Here is a 14,647-nt window from a genome sequence, read left to right on the forward strand (position 1 = left end):
GCGCCCCCCTTTGGCCAATTGATGTAATATTGCTTCATTGGCATCCTCCCATGACCCTCTACCACTGTGCCAAATTTCACATGGATTGACCAAGTCAGTGAGGAGAAAAACGTGGAACACACACACACACACACACACACACACACACACACACACACACACACACACACACACTTCGTCATTATATAGTAAGATGATCATATTGCTGTGGCATCACAAATCTATTAACATTAACGCTACAGATTTTTCTTTCCCCCAGCCACACGTCCCAGAGCTAACTCCTTACTCCACACACCAACCTGTCCAGGATCACTAAACTTGGATACATCTCGCAGCTACATTGCTGATTTATGTTCTATGCACATGGTCATACTGTTTTTGTCATGTTATTTTACCAGTGATAAATATTTTGTTAAAACTAGAAATGCAGCCTTGCAGTTGTTTACCTTCACAAACCACTCAAGTTTCTGACGGTTTCCATTCATGTCTGTGAAAACATGGATGCTTCACACAAATCTGTGTGTGTAGTCGATGCAGAAACTTCATTAAGCATAGGTAACTATACAAAACAACAAGAACAAAGATAAAGTAAAAGTTTTGAGAGAAAATCTGCTATCACTACTGGTGTGTGCTGGCCTGTGCAAGGCAACAAGAGGACGACCCAAACACAGTAAAAAGTGGATTTGTGGAAACTGCAAAAAACTTACAGTCACAAGGTTCAAAGTCCAGAGATAAGGCCGAGGGTCAGGCAGGTAGGTAGCAGGTGGCAGAGACCCAGGGAATGGATAAGAGACAGGTTAGAGATGTTAGAGCTGAGGCATGAGACATAAGGCAACTATGCCAAACTGTCTGTGACTGGAGAGTAGAGGCAGATATAAGTACAGCAGGTCTGATAAAGAACTGAGGTGCAGGTGGAGAGATGGGCAGGGAAGCTCAACGCAATGTTGTCCCTCCAGTTTCCCCTCTTCTACCTGGGAGTGGCATTCATTCATGTTTCCTGATGGTGTTATCGTTTGTGATCTCTGAAGGACAACAGAAGATTTTAGACAAGAACAGACACCAGGGAGTATCAGACAGGCACTAAACCTGTAATTGTTTCTTCCCTCACTGTTAAACTTTCTCCATTCTTCCTGCAAGTGTTTGAATTGATTTTAAAGTTGCCATTAAAGGTGCAGTACGGTCCCAGCTCCTGTTGAGATCATGTCAAACCACGAGAAAGTGAAGCAGCTGAAAAGCAACCTTTCCTCTGCAGTCACAATTTGGTTTTCTGTCATTTATTATTCATGAAAGTGCATGCAGAGTCAGGCAGTTACTTTTAACCCACGTTACCCAAATGTAACTTGTCCATGGTTTGCAGAAACGCACAATGCCAACGTTTTTTTCAGGTGATTGGGTTGCTTTTGACGCAGTTTGGACAATCTTTTTTCTACCACAAATTATACTGGTGTTCCACACTTAAACAGCTCTCTATGAAGGGAGTAGAGCAGAGAGGTGGAGGTGCTGATGAGGACACAGCACCTCTACGTCCAGCAGCCATTCTACACCAGGTGCCTACTTGGTAGGGAAAAGAAAACTATATCCTTGTGTAGTTTTCAGTGTTGGTGTTGTAACTTTGCACTTTTTAAAAGATCACTTCAGCCAAATCAGACTTAACATGTTTTGCCACTTGCCAATACGGGTTACCAGGAAATCTGGTTATCGGGGTTAAATCAACATTCTTGGCAGGTAATCATCTTTAATCTGGACATGTGTTCTCACACCACTGGAGCAGTTATTATTTACTGTTCAATATCAGGGCAAAGGCGACGTGACGGTATGTACAGTGTTTAACAACTCAGCCATGAAGACATTTGGAAAACCCCAGCTGTCTTTTTAAAGACACAGTGAAATGAAAATGTGTGCTGTGCTTTAATCTTGTTGTTCAGCTTTCTTAGTTCATGCCAGCATGAAAAGAATCATTTTTTGAGCAATTTTAAATCAAATCCTTCTCTTCCAGTAAAAATATATTTTTTATTACTTCTGGAATGAGATCCCACTCTACATTAGAGCAATAAGCTTAATTACACATTTCAAGCACACATATAAACACTACCTGCACCACTGATTCAAATCCCATTTTTCTCACTCCACTTCAGTCCTCTACTCTGCTTTGTCTATGTAGCCGCCTACATTTTGTTGTTTTGCCTCTGTTGATCGTTTTTGTTTATATCCTGTACTGTAATGTGCTTTTGTTGCAGAACAGGAACCTGCTGAAATCCAGTTTTTAACTGAGTCAGGCCAGTTTAAACTGTAACACACACTGTTACTTTTAATTCCTTTCCTGTATAAATAAATTAAATGAAACATAAATGTATCCAATCAAATATTATTTGGGGTGACTAGTTTACCTGCACATCATATTAATTGAAATATGTCCACTCTTATTTAAACATGGATTAATCAGTTAAAGTACTATGAAGCTGGTTCTCTTTTTACCGGGATAAATCACCGTGGCAACTTGTGCTGAACAGCTAACCACCATTTCATTGTGCTTGTTTTATACTGATATTATCCAACAGCAGATAGTGATCAAGGCACAACAGCCTTGTAGGTTACTTCCTGTACTTAACATGAGAACAAATCCTCTTACTGCTTTGAATTATGTTTTTACATTTATCTTTAATTTGCTCCCATGTGCGTTTCACACCGTCGGGGTTAGAACTGAAAGAATGAGGTTCAACTTGTCATATACACCATCTAAGCATACACAAATGTGATTGCAGACAGATCTACTCATGTCACATTTGAGGTAATGATATTGTATAGTACACAATATACATAAGTCATAAGATATATAAACCCATTAACTTCACGCGTTCACACAGTCAGCGATTTTTTGCCAGCTGCCTTTCTGACTTTCGGCAGCCGCTACTGTGTTGCCTTTGGCTTGAATTAAATGCTTATATTCTTTATATTTGTTGAGGATGATCGTCTGCTCCTCACTGCGATTGGCGACATGCTGCAAACACCGCCCCTTTTATGTGAACACGCTTATAACTAGATTGGGAAAACCTGGGTTGGTCAACCACCGTCGTGTGACCACTTAGCTTGATTACGGTTGTTAGGGTTAGTTGAGCCAGATACTGAAATGATATCCTGGGTAAGTTGAACTGGCTTCATGGTACAGGCCTCAGCTCTGGTGCAATCTAGTGCAGAGTTCGGTTGTTTGGTCTGCATCAGTTTGTATGAGCACTGGTTAGATGGAGGGAACTTTACCACAGTTCATTTACACACATTGTTCTGATACAAAGCTGGCTAAAATCAGTGAAGTATCCCTTTAAATATGTGCAGCTTTAACTGATTTTGTTTATTGATTTCATTCAGGTGTTACATAAAAGGCATAAATGTATGTTTTTAACTTATTTCTGTTGCTATACAGTCATTTTAATGCTCTCTCATCCTATCTCTTCCCTCTGTTTACAGGGAATTGAGCATGTACAGTTGCCAACAGGAGGACACATTGACAAAAGATTATGTCAAAAAGAACTCTTTTGGATACACATATTAGACTCTCTGCATCCAAAGGGCTTAAATGTTGAATTTTAAATAAAAGTGCCACGTTATAATATGGATTTTTGCGGATCTGTTTTAGGTCTATTCTATTAGGGTTTTAGGTATTGCATTTTATGACGGTCTGCCTGATGTTTGTGCAGTGTCTTCACCCTTTTATTTTAGTCTTGTCTGAATGTATATATTCAGTCTTCTATTTGTTATATATTGTTTAGTTGTTTTTGTCTGTGCATGGTTCTTGAACTACATCAGCCATCAGAGCAGGAGTGGTGCAGCACAAGTATTACTGATTGCTTTGATGAATCACATAAAGACTGTTGCCCTGATGAAGGTCCTCTGACCAAGAGCTTGGTTCATTAAAGATATTTGCATTGATCCAAGTGTGCAGGTACACAACCTTATTTCTGTTACAAACAACAAGGTGAACCCAAATGCAGAACACACACTCAGAGTGGGGGAAAAATGGGGCTTTACTGCCAGGTTAATGAGCGTGGCTGTAGGGGAAAATCCAGGCTGAGGGCAGTGGGTGGATGGCAGGGAAGCAAAACAAGGTTGGGGGGGGTTTGGCTGGCTGGGAGCATGGCACAAGGACAAACAGGCAGGCAGGCTCGCAGGTAGGACAGAGGAAAACACAAGGTAAGTGTCCACGTAAAAACACACAAGCAAAACTCTAAGTTGAATTCACACTTCAGCAGCAGCCTGAAGCATGACTGCACCACAGCGATCTGGCTGGGACTGGAGAGGAGAGCCAGTGTTTTATACTGCAGGGCTGATTACTGGATGATTCTCAGGTGAGCAGCAGGGAGCAGGTGAGTTGAATGAATGTAATCAGGAACCCAGGAGAGTGTGGAAGTTTTTACACCCACAGCACACACAGGGTGTTTTCACATATAGTCATTTTATAACAACCTCCGAACTCAGTCCTTTTAGGGTGTTATCATACACCTTTTTAGCCCTCTAAGCAGAGTCAGAGCAGTGACTCAACATTTTTTGTGCATATGTGAACACTCCAATAGAAATCTGACCCCTCTGAAGTGAACCATACTCAGACCACCTCCAGAGGTGATCCGTGACCACACGTGATCATGCAACTAATGTTTTTTTTTTTTTGTTTTTTTAAAAATCACTTCAACCAAGTCAAATTAAACTTGTTTTGCCACTTGCTCCTACAGCTTATCAGGGAATCTGGTTATCTGGTTTAGAACAACATTCTTAACGAGTAATCACTTTTCATCTTGACGTCTGTTCTCACGCCACTGGAGCACTTATCGTTTAGTGTTTAATGTCAGAGCCAAGACAACGTGAAGACATGTACAGTGTTTGTTCTAGGTTAAAACAGACCAAACAGTTCTGTACACTAGACACAGCACGGCGCCGAGGCTCACTCTGTCATTAACTGGTTGTCCATGAAGGTGGAGCAGAGAGACATGATGCTGCTCAGGAAGGTTAGTTTGTGAGCGTTAACTGACTGTGACAAGGGAGGTTCAAGATGGAGGGGCAGGGGCTCAACTCACATCAAGCTGTTGGACATACAACACTCTTTTAATTGAGAATTGATGACATGAGCCAAAAAAAACAAAAACAAAAAACATCTGAACAAAAAGGGTACTTATCTAATCTGGTGCCAAAAGGGTAGGTGCTTCAGCACCACCTGATACTGTACACATGATTTGTTTGGTTGAGTTTATTATGATACCCATTAGCTTCAGTATCAGCTTTACATCAACCATTAACCTACAATTTATATCATAATGCTAACATTAGAGAATAAACAGGACAAGACAAAACGCACTTACACAAGATAAGGGGAGTTTATTTATTTACCACGTACAAAATTAACTCCTGACAATTCAATAATGAGGGAATTTAAAGTGATCTGTTACACTCCAGTGTCACCAGCACATTGCAAATCATAATATGTTCTGTATCATTCCAGTATTCACTGTTTCTAGTCAACAAACTCAGACAGACCCTCCACAACCACATGAACCATCAACATAATCAACAAAATTTATCCAAACTAGTCATGGAAAGGATTGTATCGTCTGCAAAAAGAAATTATATTTGAAGTCCTGGAATGGTTGTTTAATACAACGAAAGAGGCTGAGATTTTAATTTACCCTTACCCTAATTTATCCTTCATTTCTGGTGAGTGCATGTAACTAATCAGCCAGCAAAGATATGTAGATTTGGTGAATTGGTTTGAAAAGAAACATCAAAATTAGATATAATATATTAATTGTTCTTCATGCAACTACTCCTAAAACCTACCTTGCTGTCCAGCCAATTAGAAGTAGAATTAGTGCACTACATTTATCATCAACATTTACATTGAATATGTCAGAACAGATATCTTAAGATGTCTCCTCCATTTCTCTTACGGGGCTGCAGGGCTGAGCATTGGGTACAGGTTCACAGCGATCCACCACAGACCGGACTTCTCCAACGTTGACACCATAGAACACCCCAGTGACGTCCGCCGATTTGGTTCTCCCGTCCCTGTAGGTGCGGGTAAGTCGAGCTGAGAATGGGATGTCTGCTTTGTGCTTAAGTCCCAGCATACTGACACTGCAGGAGTGGTTTGGAGGGACAGTTAGCTCCACAGAGACAGAGCGGGTTTTCGACTCCACCACAGTGCTTCCACTGGAGAATTCCTCTGTTGTCTCAGCACTGAGCCCAATACTTGCGCTGATGAATGGGATTTGGGCGGTGATGGTACTGCTGACACCGATTGTGGTGGCAATGCTGGTGTCCCACCTTTTCTCTTCCTGATATGTTCCTGAGAGCACAACTGTTTTCACAACTGGGCTGCAAGCATTGTTTGTTATGGTGGACTTGGTCATGACCTCTGGAGGAAGTGCAACAGTTTCAACATTGGTGTTGTATTTGACATTTGACATGTGCTCACTGTGTATATTTTTGTTGATGGTCAGGACCTGATAGTGCTCGTACCAATACTCTTTACCCTCCCAAGGCAGGTAGAAGCAGCTATGCTCAGCATGTACCTTCCCCAGACCATACACATTCTTTCCTACATATTTGGTCTCAGTTGTAGAATAGCAAGTTCTGGCTGAATTATGGGGCACTGAACCATAGGAATCATCCCTCCACTCCAGGATCTCAAAGTTCTCTCTGTTCACCAGGATCTCAAATGAGGACGTGAGATATTCTAGCCTTGCATAGGGGTAGCGGCAATAACTACCCATGCCAGGATTGTAGAAGCCAGCCTCACACCCATACTTACAGACATATTCATAGCGACTCGCATAGTCGTTGTAAATATAAACAGCACCAGAGGGGAGAGAGCCACGCCAGGTCTGCCATTCCAGGGTGGAGCCACTAAAGATATAGGAGGATTGACTCAGCCTCTTCTCAGCAGGAGTTTGAAGAGCCAACATTGATCCATTGGCGGTGATTTGAGGAATCTTGTTCCCTAGATCTGGGTCCCGTAAAGGAACTGTATAAAAAGAAAGGGGGAAAACGAACAAACAGTCATATCACATGTATTTATGAAACAACATTTATGAAAGGGAAAAACAAGATCAGGGCAATGAATCACTGTCTTAAAATGTGGAATAAAAGCAGTCATCAAATCACAAACATCAAACAAATTTCAAATCCAACTGAAACCAAATGTATGGACAGATAATACTGGATAGAGTAAAGTGGGGCAAAGATTTTTTTAAAGACCCCTTAAAAACCAAAGGTTGCAGCTGAGTAAAAACATAAACATTTTAGGGGGAATTTTTTATTTATGTGCTTCCCAACATTGATAACAGGAATTGTTTCTTGATGGGGTTTTTTTTATTGCTCTTGGGCGCAATATCTAGCAAACAAATGCTTCTGTCCTAACTAAATCTAAGTATATCATAAATACATTTTATTTTGATTTCTATGATAATAGTGGCATAAAGGCAGAGGCACACTGCGAAGGTTTTCTGTGTAGGCCCGAGGAAAGGTAGAGAGGCTCCAGAACAGAGCCATACTGACAAATATAATACTGCTAATGGAAATACAGTTTTCTTTGGCTAAAGTATTCCTGACTGAAATAAAATAAGTGTTTTACCCAAAAATAAAGAACTTCAGTGGAAGTACTTTTTTTCATGTATGTATTTTTTTCGGGGGGACATGTCAAATAATTTTTTGAGCACTGGAGTGGGTCTCATGTTTTTTATTTTTCCTTAGGAAAGGGCTATACAACTTTAAATAACTGTATATTGTATTATTTTACTGCCAATTTTTTGAGAATACATGCCTTCCAAACCAGCTGTTTGGAAGGCACATTTTCTTTAATAAATATTGTCAAAATTACACCATTTATCATAGCCAGAAACTGTAAAAACAGAAATTACTGTGGATTTTTAAATTTCCAATGGTCTTTGAACACATTATGTAGGATGCGCTTTAAATAGTTTTTCATCAGAATCACTTCAGTCCACACAGGCCACCCCCTTCCTCTGATTAGTAAAGAACAGTCCCTTGCTTGTGTATTTTACTTTCATTCCACTATTAACTTTTAATGTTACTCCACTACATCTGAGTGGTCGGCTGAATAGTGTACTTTTGCTACACTTATCTGACAGCTTTAGTTACTTTACAATTAAAGATTTTTGCACACCAAACATGCAAGTAGCTTCTAAGTATGTTGTGTTATGTCCTGTAAATTATGATAAATATAGCCCAGTTAAAATGTTAAGGGATTACTTCTTTTTTTTTCAATTATGTCTGACTCAAAGGATATTTAAGCGCTGCTTGGATGGAGACAGATGATATATCATTGCATGCGCCGGAAAAGGGATGAAAATTTGTGCTTCCACCTGGGTATCGTATTTCCATTGCTGCTGATCGGAGCTGGACCCAATAAATACCAGTAACATTTGTCCTGGGAATGAATGCCAATTGTAACCTTTGCCATTTAATACAAAAGCCAGATGTTAGTGAGTGTTAGTGTTATTTTGTCAAGTGGAACATGGGCTTAAGAGACAAAAAACACTTGTTGCTGCTCATTAAGCCTATGAGTAATAATTGGAGGTGACTCAGATGAGTATATGAACATTTTCATCAACTCAGATCTCTCATGTGGGTTTTGGCAGCCGGACAGTGAGAGGACACAATTTATTTATATCTTAGTAAGTAAATCAACCCTTAAACTACGTAAATGAAAAATATGCTGAAGATAGATATAGAGACATATCATCAACAAACAAGATGACTCTAAAAAGAAATAGGCCTAAATACCACCTTTTTTCTTTTTAAGGCACAAAGAAAAACCAGGTGTCGTGTCTGTAACGAAGGAAATTCTGTCCGTTTACCTTCTGTGGTCTGTGAGCTCTTCTTCAAGATGTCCTGCAGACTGGCAGAGGACAGAGCAAGCAGGGTCTGCAGCAACAACACTGACAGCTTCATCTGGAACACAGCACAAAACTGTTAGTGATCATTAACTTATACCAGTTTTGAAATTGCAAGAAATATTTGCATAAAAGGCAAAACACAAATAAAACGTTTACAAAAACTTAGAAAAATTAGGAGCAAAATCTGAAAACTTTCAAATTGTGGAAGCATGTTCTCTTCTTTTATGGGATGACTCCTAAAGATTGTCAAATTTTCTGACTGGCCACGTCACCTCTTGCTTCCAGGATGATTTTTCAGCCAAAACTTTACCTATTTACGAAACTGTCCACTGCAGCAGTTACAGTATGGTCTAACACACAGTCTGTATATGTTGCAAATTCACGTCAATTTTTAAAACTTTGGAAAAAATTTGAAAAGTTCTTACCATTTTAGTCACACTGTGGATCACTTTGCCAACCTGCTGTCACCTCCAGACTTATATACTGTAGCTGCTTTATCATTGAATCATAAAACACTTGGCTCTGATCTACTTATTTAGTCAATATGACATATGGCTTTCTCAGGTTAGGGATAATTAACCTGAAAACAAAAAGATAAGACAGAAATTACGGATCTTTTTATTGGACCAATAAAGGGCCAACCTGCTTCCTGCTGAGTTGGAAATCGTCTTGTTAAAATCGAACCCAGCAGGACACACAGCAAAAACCTGGCCCAAAGAATGTGACTAAGAGCTCAAGTCATCAACCACTTGCCAATCCAATCGAGGAACTATAAGATGTACTGACACCCCAGAGTCGAGTCCAATCCATGATGGGGCATCCTTGGATCAGATTTGGCTATGACCTGATGACGCACCGACACAGGACCTCTTTGGGTGTCCTGTGGTGTCTGGCACCAAGGTGTTGGCGGCAGAATATTTGAGTCCTATGGGTTGTAAAGTGGGGTACCAGCAAGTCCCATATGCTCGATTGGACTGGGATCTGGGGATGGAGGGCAGGTCAGTGCCCTCAGCTGTTTGTCATATTCAAGGGGTTCAAGAACATGCATCATAAATGACATCATCCAAACACAGGCAGGCTTCTGTGATGCCAAGCAAACAGAGAATAAAGTAGAGCCCTTCCCTTTCTCAGGTAGAATAAACTCAAGAGATCATTAACCAAAGAAATACAACAGGAAAGATTAAGCTCCACAGAAAGACAAGGTATAGGTCCTGTTTATGCATGTGTGTGTATTTCGGACCTGTGTGTTAATGACAACAGAGTGAAAAAATTGAATTTCCCCTCAGGGGGATTAATAAAGTATATAAAATTAAAAATTAAATTAAAATTAAATTATTAGAACAGTGAACTGCCAGTTTTCTGTTTTCTGCTGAGCTGGAAAATGTCCTGTTAAAATCAAAGCTTTCCACCTCTGTAAACACATACATTACAAAATCCAGTTTGTGTAAGTATACAGTATGTAAACTGTAAGTCCATTATCACCTGGTGGTATGCAACATGACATACAGCACATGTAAAGAAGTAAAAAGTATTATTAACTACAGTATTGAGTACTTTATGTACAAGTACTAAACTATTACATTTTTTAAATGTGTAAAAACATCAGTTTAGTACAATATATATAAAATATACTCCGACAAGTCCCAACATCAAAACCACTGACAGGCAAACTCAACTCTGGCCTGAAAACTGGCCTGAGGAACATGACAAGGACCTCAAGATGTCAACCTGCCCTCCAAAATCCCCACATGCCAATCCAGTGGAGGATCTATCGGATATGGCGATGTCCCAGAGTCAAGTCCAATCCACCATGGGGCCTTCTTGGATCAGATTTTGCTATGACCTGACGAGGCATTGGCACAGGACCTCTTGGGGTGTCCTGTGTTGTCTGGCACCAAGGTGTTGGCAGCATAACAATTGAGTCTTGTGGGTTGCAAATTGGGGTACCAGCACGTCCCATATGCTCAATTGGATTAGGATCGATGGAGGGCAGGTCAGCGCCCTGAGCTCTTTGTCATGTTCGTCTGAGTTGTTTTTGTGCTGTATATCATGTCATATCTAAACGACAAAATGAACTCCAAAAAACTATATGTCCGTCCCCAAATATATATCTGTTACCTTCCTAACACTCACAGTTTTAAAGTGTTTCATAACGTTATGGCACAGTTACACTTTAAAACTTTGTGGTTAGGTTTAGGTAACAACACTAGGTGGTTGAATTAAAAAAAAAACAATGGTGTGATTTAAATAGGTAAATTGGTAGTATGCTACACATACTGGCATACTACACTGTGTTGTCTTCAAAAGAAGTCGATGTTGACTTCGAGGCACTAACACCCGTCTCCTGGGTGAAAGCCCTGTGTTTGCTTAAGCTATCCACCACCAGTCCCACACATCCTATGGGAACTTCTTCCATCTAAATGCAACATTATGTGGACTTTGTTGCTTTTTATACTGCGTCACTTCACTTTCTCCTCTGCTCCCGTAATAAGAGGGTGCCACCTTACAATAAATCTAATGTGATTTATTCTCCTGCGTCAAATTGACGCTACAGCGTTGGCTCCGCGTCAACATAGAGCCTACACCGTACCCTATGCTGTAGCTTGATGTGCACCTCCCAAGAAATGTAACCGCATGTAGTGGCGACAGGGACCTCCTGTCTATTTTTGTAAGCCTAAACCATTTCCCTTCAGTGGAAACAAAGCTTTTATTTACTTCTGTTTCAGAGATAAGAATCAATAAATTGTGAAGACAATAAAGCCTCTGCAAAACAGTACTTTAAATCTTGTGTGTGATTTATCCTGGCTTCATATGAGCAGAGAAAACCTCTGCCCATCACTAGGCTAATCTAAACAACATAAAATGCCATAGGCTTGTGCTAATAACGTTAGCATGTTGTATTTGTTTGGAAAACATGTTAATATAAGACAGTTGTTTTGTCAGTGAACCTTGTGAGCTGTAATGGAGCCAAATTTTGTAACGTTATCTTTGGTAAATGTTGCTGCTGTCCCTGGCTTCATATGAGTAGAGGAATAGTCAGCTAGCCGTTAAGCTAATTTATACAATGTAAAATGCCATAAGCTTATGCTAAAAACATTAGCATGTTGTATTTGTGGGGAAAATGTGTCCAGATAAAGACAAGTGTTTGTCTGTGAATGCTGCGAGTTATAGTGAAGCTACTTGTGTTTGAAATTGTCGCATTAAGCCATGTTTAATGTGTGTTTAATGTGTGTTTTGAATAAATGAATCACTACAGCACTTCACAGAAACTCTGTGTTTTGGAGTACACTATTATAATGCAGTTTAACATTTTCAGCTGGGAGACAGCACGTTTTTGTGTTTATTTGAGGTCATGTGTTTTACTGTCATGGTTTACTGATGTATTAAATGTAGAGCATTAAGACCTACAGGAATAACTACACTTTGACCTTCACCTAACAAACAGCTGAACAGTCTCTCTTGGTGTTTCGCACATCGTATCAGCTGTGTTATGATAACAGTGAATCATGAAAGGACACAGCAGGCTACATAAAAGGTTAAGAGTTTTAATGCTCAGTTTTTACCTCCCTCCTTTGTGCTGAGTCAGCTCCTCTTTATTCAACAGAATTGTTTCACTCCAGTGTTTACAGAGAGCAATGACCCAGTTGTTACAGATAAAGTCAAGCCTTTCCTTTTCTCAGATAAAATGCAATTGAAAGATTATTAACCTCAGACAGAAAACAGAGAGATAAAGCTTCAACAGAAAAGATAGAGCTCTGTCATTTTATTACACCAATAAAACAGGCAATCTACTCGCTGCTGAATTAAAAAATGTCCTGTTAAAATCCACCAGCTTTAACATATACAAAGTTTACAGTTTATATGATCACTTATTACAGTGGTAATTGTATCAATATGTCGAAAAAACTATAACAGTACTGTATATATTTTCAATGAAACACATTAGTGTCCCTTTTGATGCATAAAAATCAAGAAACAGTCACTTGAAAACAAGTATACTTGTATTTGAAGTATATGCAAAAGCACAATTTTGATAATTAATGCACACTTCTACAGAGTACCAGGGTCTTTGCTACGAGCCATCCGGTCCTTGTATAATCCAAGTGACAGATGTGTCCGCATACATGGCTCAGAGTTAATCACGTTTCTAGTGGGTGTTGACTTCATTGCACCTTCAGCGTGCACTAAGGGTGGTTTACAGCCAAGTGTGAAGTGGTTGAGATGAGAGTTACTACCTACAAGTCTTAGACCGTGGTTCTTTGCCAGAAAATGGTGGATTGCCCCCTCTGGATGGGGACAGAGTTACTGCCCTAAAGGGAAGGAGTTCAAGTATCTCTGTAGTCTTGTAGTGAAGGTAAAACAGAGTGTGAGGTGGACAGGCAGCTTGGCAACTGTTCTGGTGAAGAGGGAGCTGAGCCAGCAGGCAAAGCTTTTGATTTACTGGTCCATCTACGCCCCAGCCCTCACCTATGGTCATGAACTTTGGATAGTGACTGGAGCCAAAATGGGCTTCCTCTGAAGGGTGACTGGGCTCAGCCTTAGAGGTAGGGTGAGCTTGGAGTAGGGCCGCATTCTCCTTTGTGTTGGATGGAGCCAGTTTAGGTGGTTTGGCTCATTCTTCTGGGCATGTCCGACTGGTGGGAGGCCCCGGGGCAGACCCTGAACACACTGGGAACACCTTGGGGTCCCCCAGGAGGAGCTGGAAAATGTTGCTGAGGGGAGGGATGTCTGGGGTACTTTGATCAGCCTGCTGCTGCTGTGCTCTTGGGATGGAAAGATGGACGGACGGACGGACGGACGGACAGACAGACGGATGGATGGATGGATGGATGGATACTTCAAAACAGCATACTTTTTTGGATGCCTTAAGTAACAAACACTTAAGAAAAGTACATTTACAAATATATGGCACCTTAGAGAACAGAGGAAGTAGACTTCATGATAAGCGTGTCATTCTGGAGTTTAACAGTTGAAGTTGGAAAACAAAGGTTTTTGTGTTAATTTCAGATCTCGTTAGACCAGCTGAGTCTGCTCACTCTTTCAAAAACATTTTGCGTCCTACTTCTTGAAGTTGTTTTTTCTGTCATTTCAGAGGTTGATCTGGGTGTTGACTGGTTGCTGTGTTCATGTGTATTATGTATTTTTTATATTTTCTTTTGCATGCATGTATATATTCATATATTTGATGTGTATTTGTTTAACACCTTGTTTTACTGCATTACAATTGCTATTGGTATTGTTTGATGATCTATTTTAATGGTTACTTTATTGTTTTTACTTGATTTATTTTCTGTGAAGCATTATGAGACATCTGTTTTGAAAAGTCCTATATAACTCAATAAATGTATTTATTTATTATTTATTCAATAAAAAAGTAGTGTACAGTATAACTCCTGTGCTAACAGAGAGGAACCAGTTATGCTTTCTTTCTCTTTTTTTTCTTGCCTTCAACCAATGGGGCTAAGATAAAATCCAAAGATAAAATGGCTCCTGTGACACCTTTCCCAGGTAAATAAGCACAAGAGATCATTAACCTTTGACAGTAAACAGAGCAATAAGGCTCTGTTCCGGCACAGTTCTTGCCTTTTATTAGACCTATAAAGAGCCTGTGTCCTGTTGAGTTGGCAACTGTCCTGTTAGAATCCTATTTATACTGTGTACTGTATACACACACACACACACACACACACACACACACACACACACACACATATATACATATATATATATATATATATATATATATA

General features: G+C 40.0%; 2 protein-coding genes across 2 annotated transcripts in view; one reads left to right on the forward strand and one right to left on the reverse strand.

Annotated features, from left to right (window-relative positions):
• LOC126393851 (protein FAM163B) overlaps positions 1-14,647 on the forward strand; it is a 180,925-nt gene that overhangs the window by 115,222 nt on the left and 51,056 nt on the right. The gene's annotated exons all lie outside the window — the stretch shown is intronic.
• Positions 5,404-14,647, reverse strand: part of LOC126393840 (natterin-3-like) — an 11,266-nt gene continuing 2,022 nt past the window's right edge. The window contains exons 2-4 of the mRNA XM_050050224.1: positions 9,326-9,480; positions 8,862-8,955; positions 5,404-7,006 (exon numbers count right to left, since the gene is read on the reverse strand). Of these exons, the coding sequence (XP_049906181.1) occupies positions 5,904-7,006; positions 8,862-8,955; positions 9,326-9,328 (1,200 nt within the window). The 5' untranslated portion in view covers positions 9,329-9,480 and the 3' untranslated portion in view covers positions 5,404-5,903. The remainder of the gene's footprint in view (positions 7,007-8,861; positions 8,956-9,325; positions 9,481-14,647) is intronic.

This window comes from Epinephelus moara, chromosome 8 (assembly GCF_006386435.1).
Source record: "Epinephelus moara isolate mb chromosome 8, YSFRI_EMoa_1.0, whole genome shotgun sequence".
NCBI classification, from domain to species: domain Eukaryota; kingdom Metazoa; phylum Chordata; class Actinopteri; order Perciformes; family Serranidae; genus Epinephelus; species Epinephelus moara.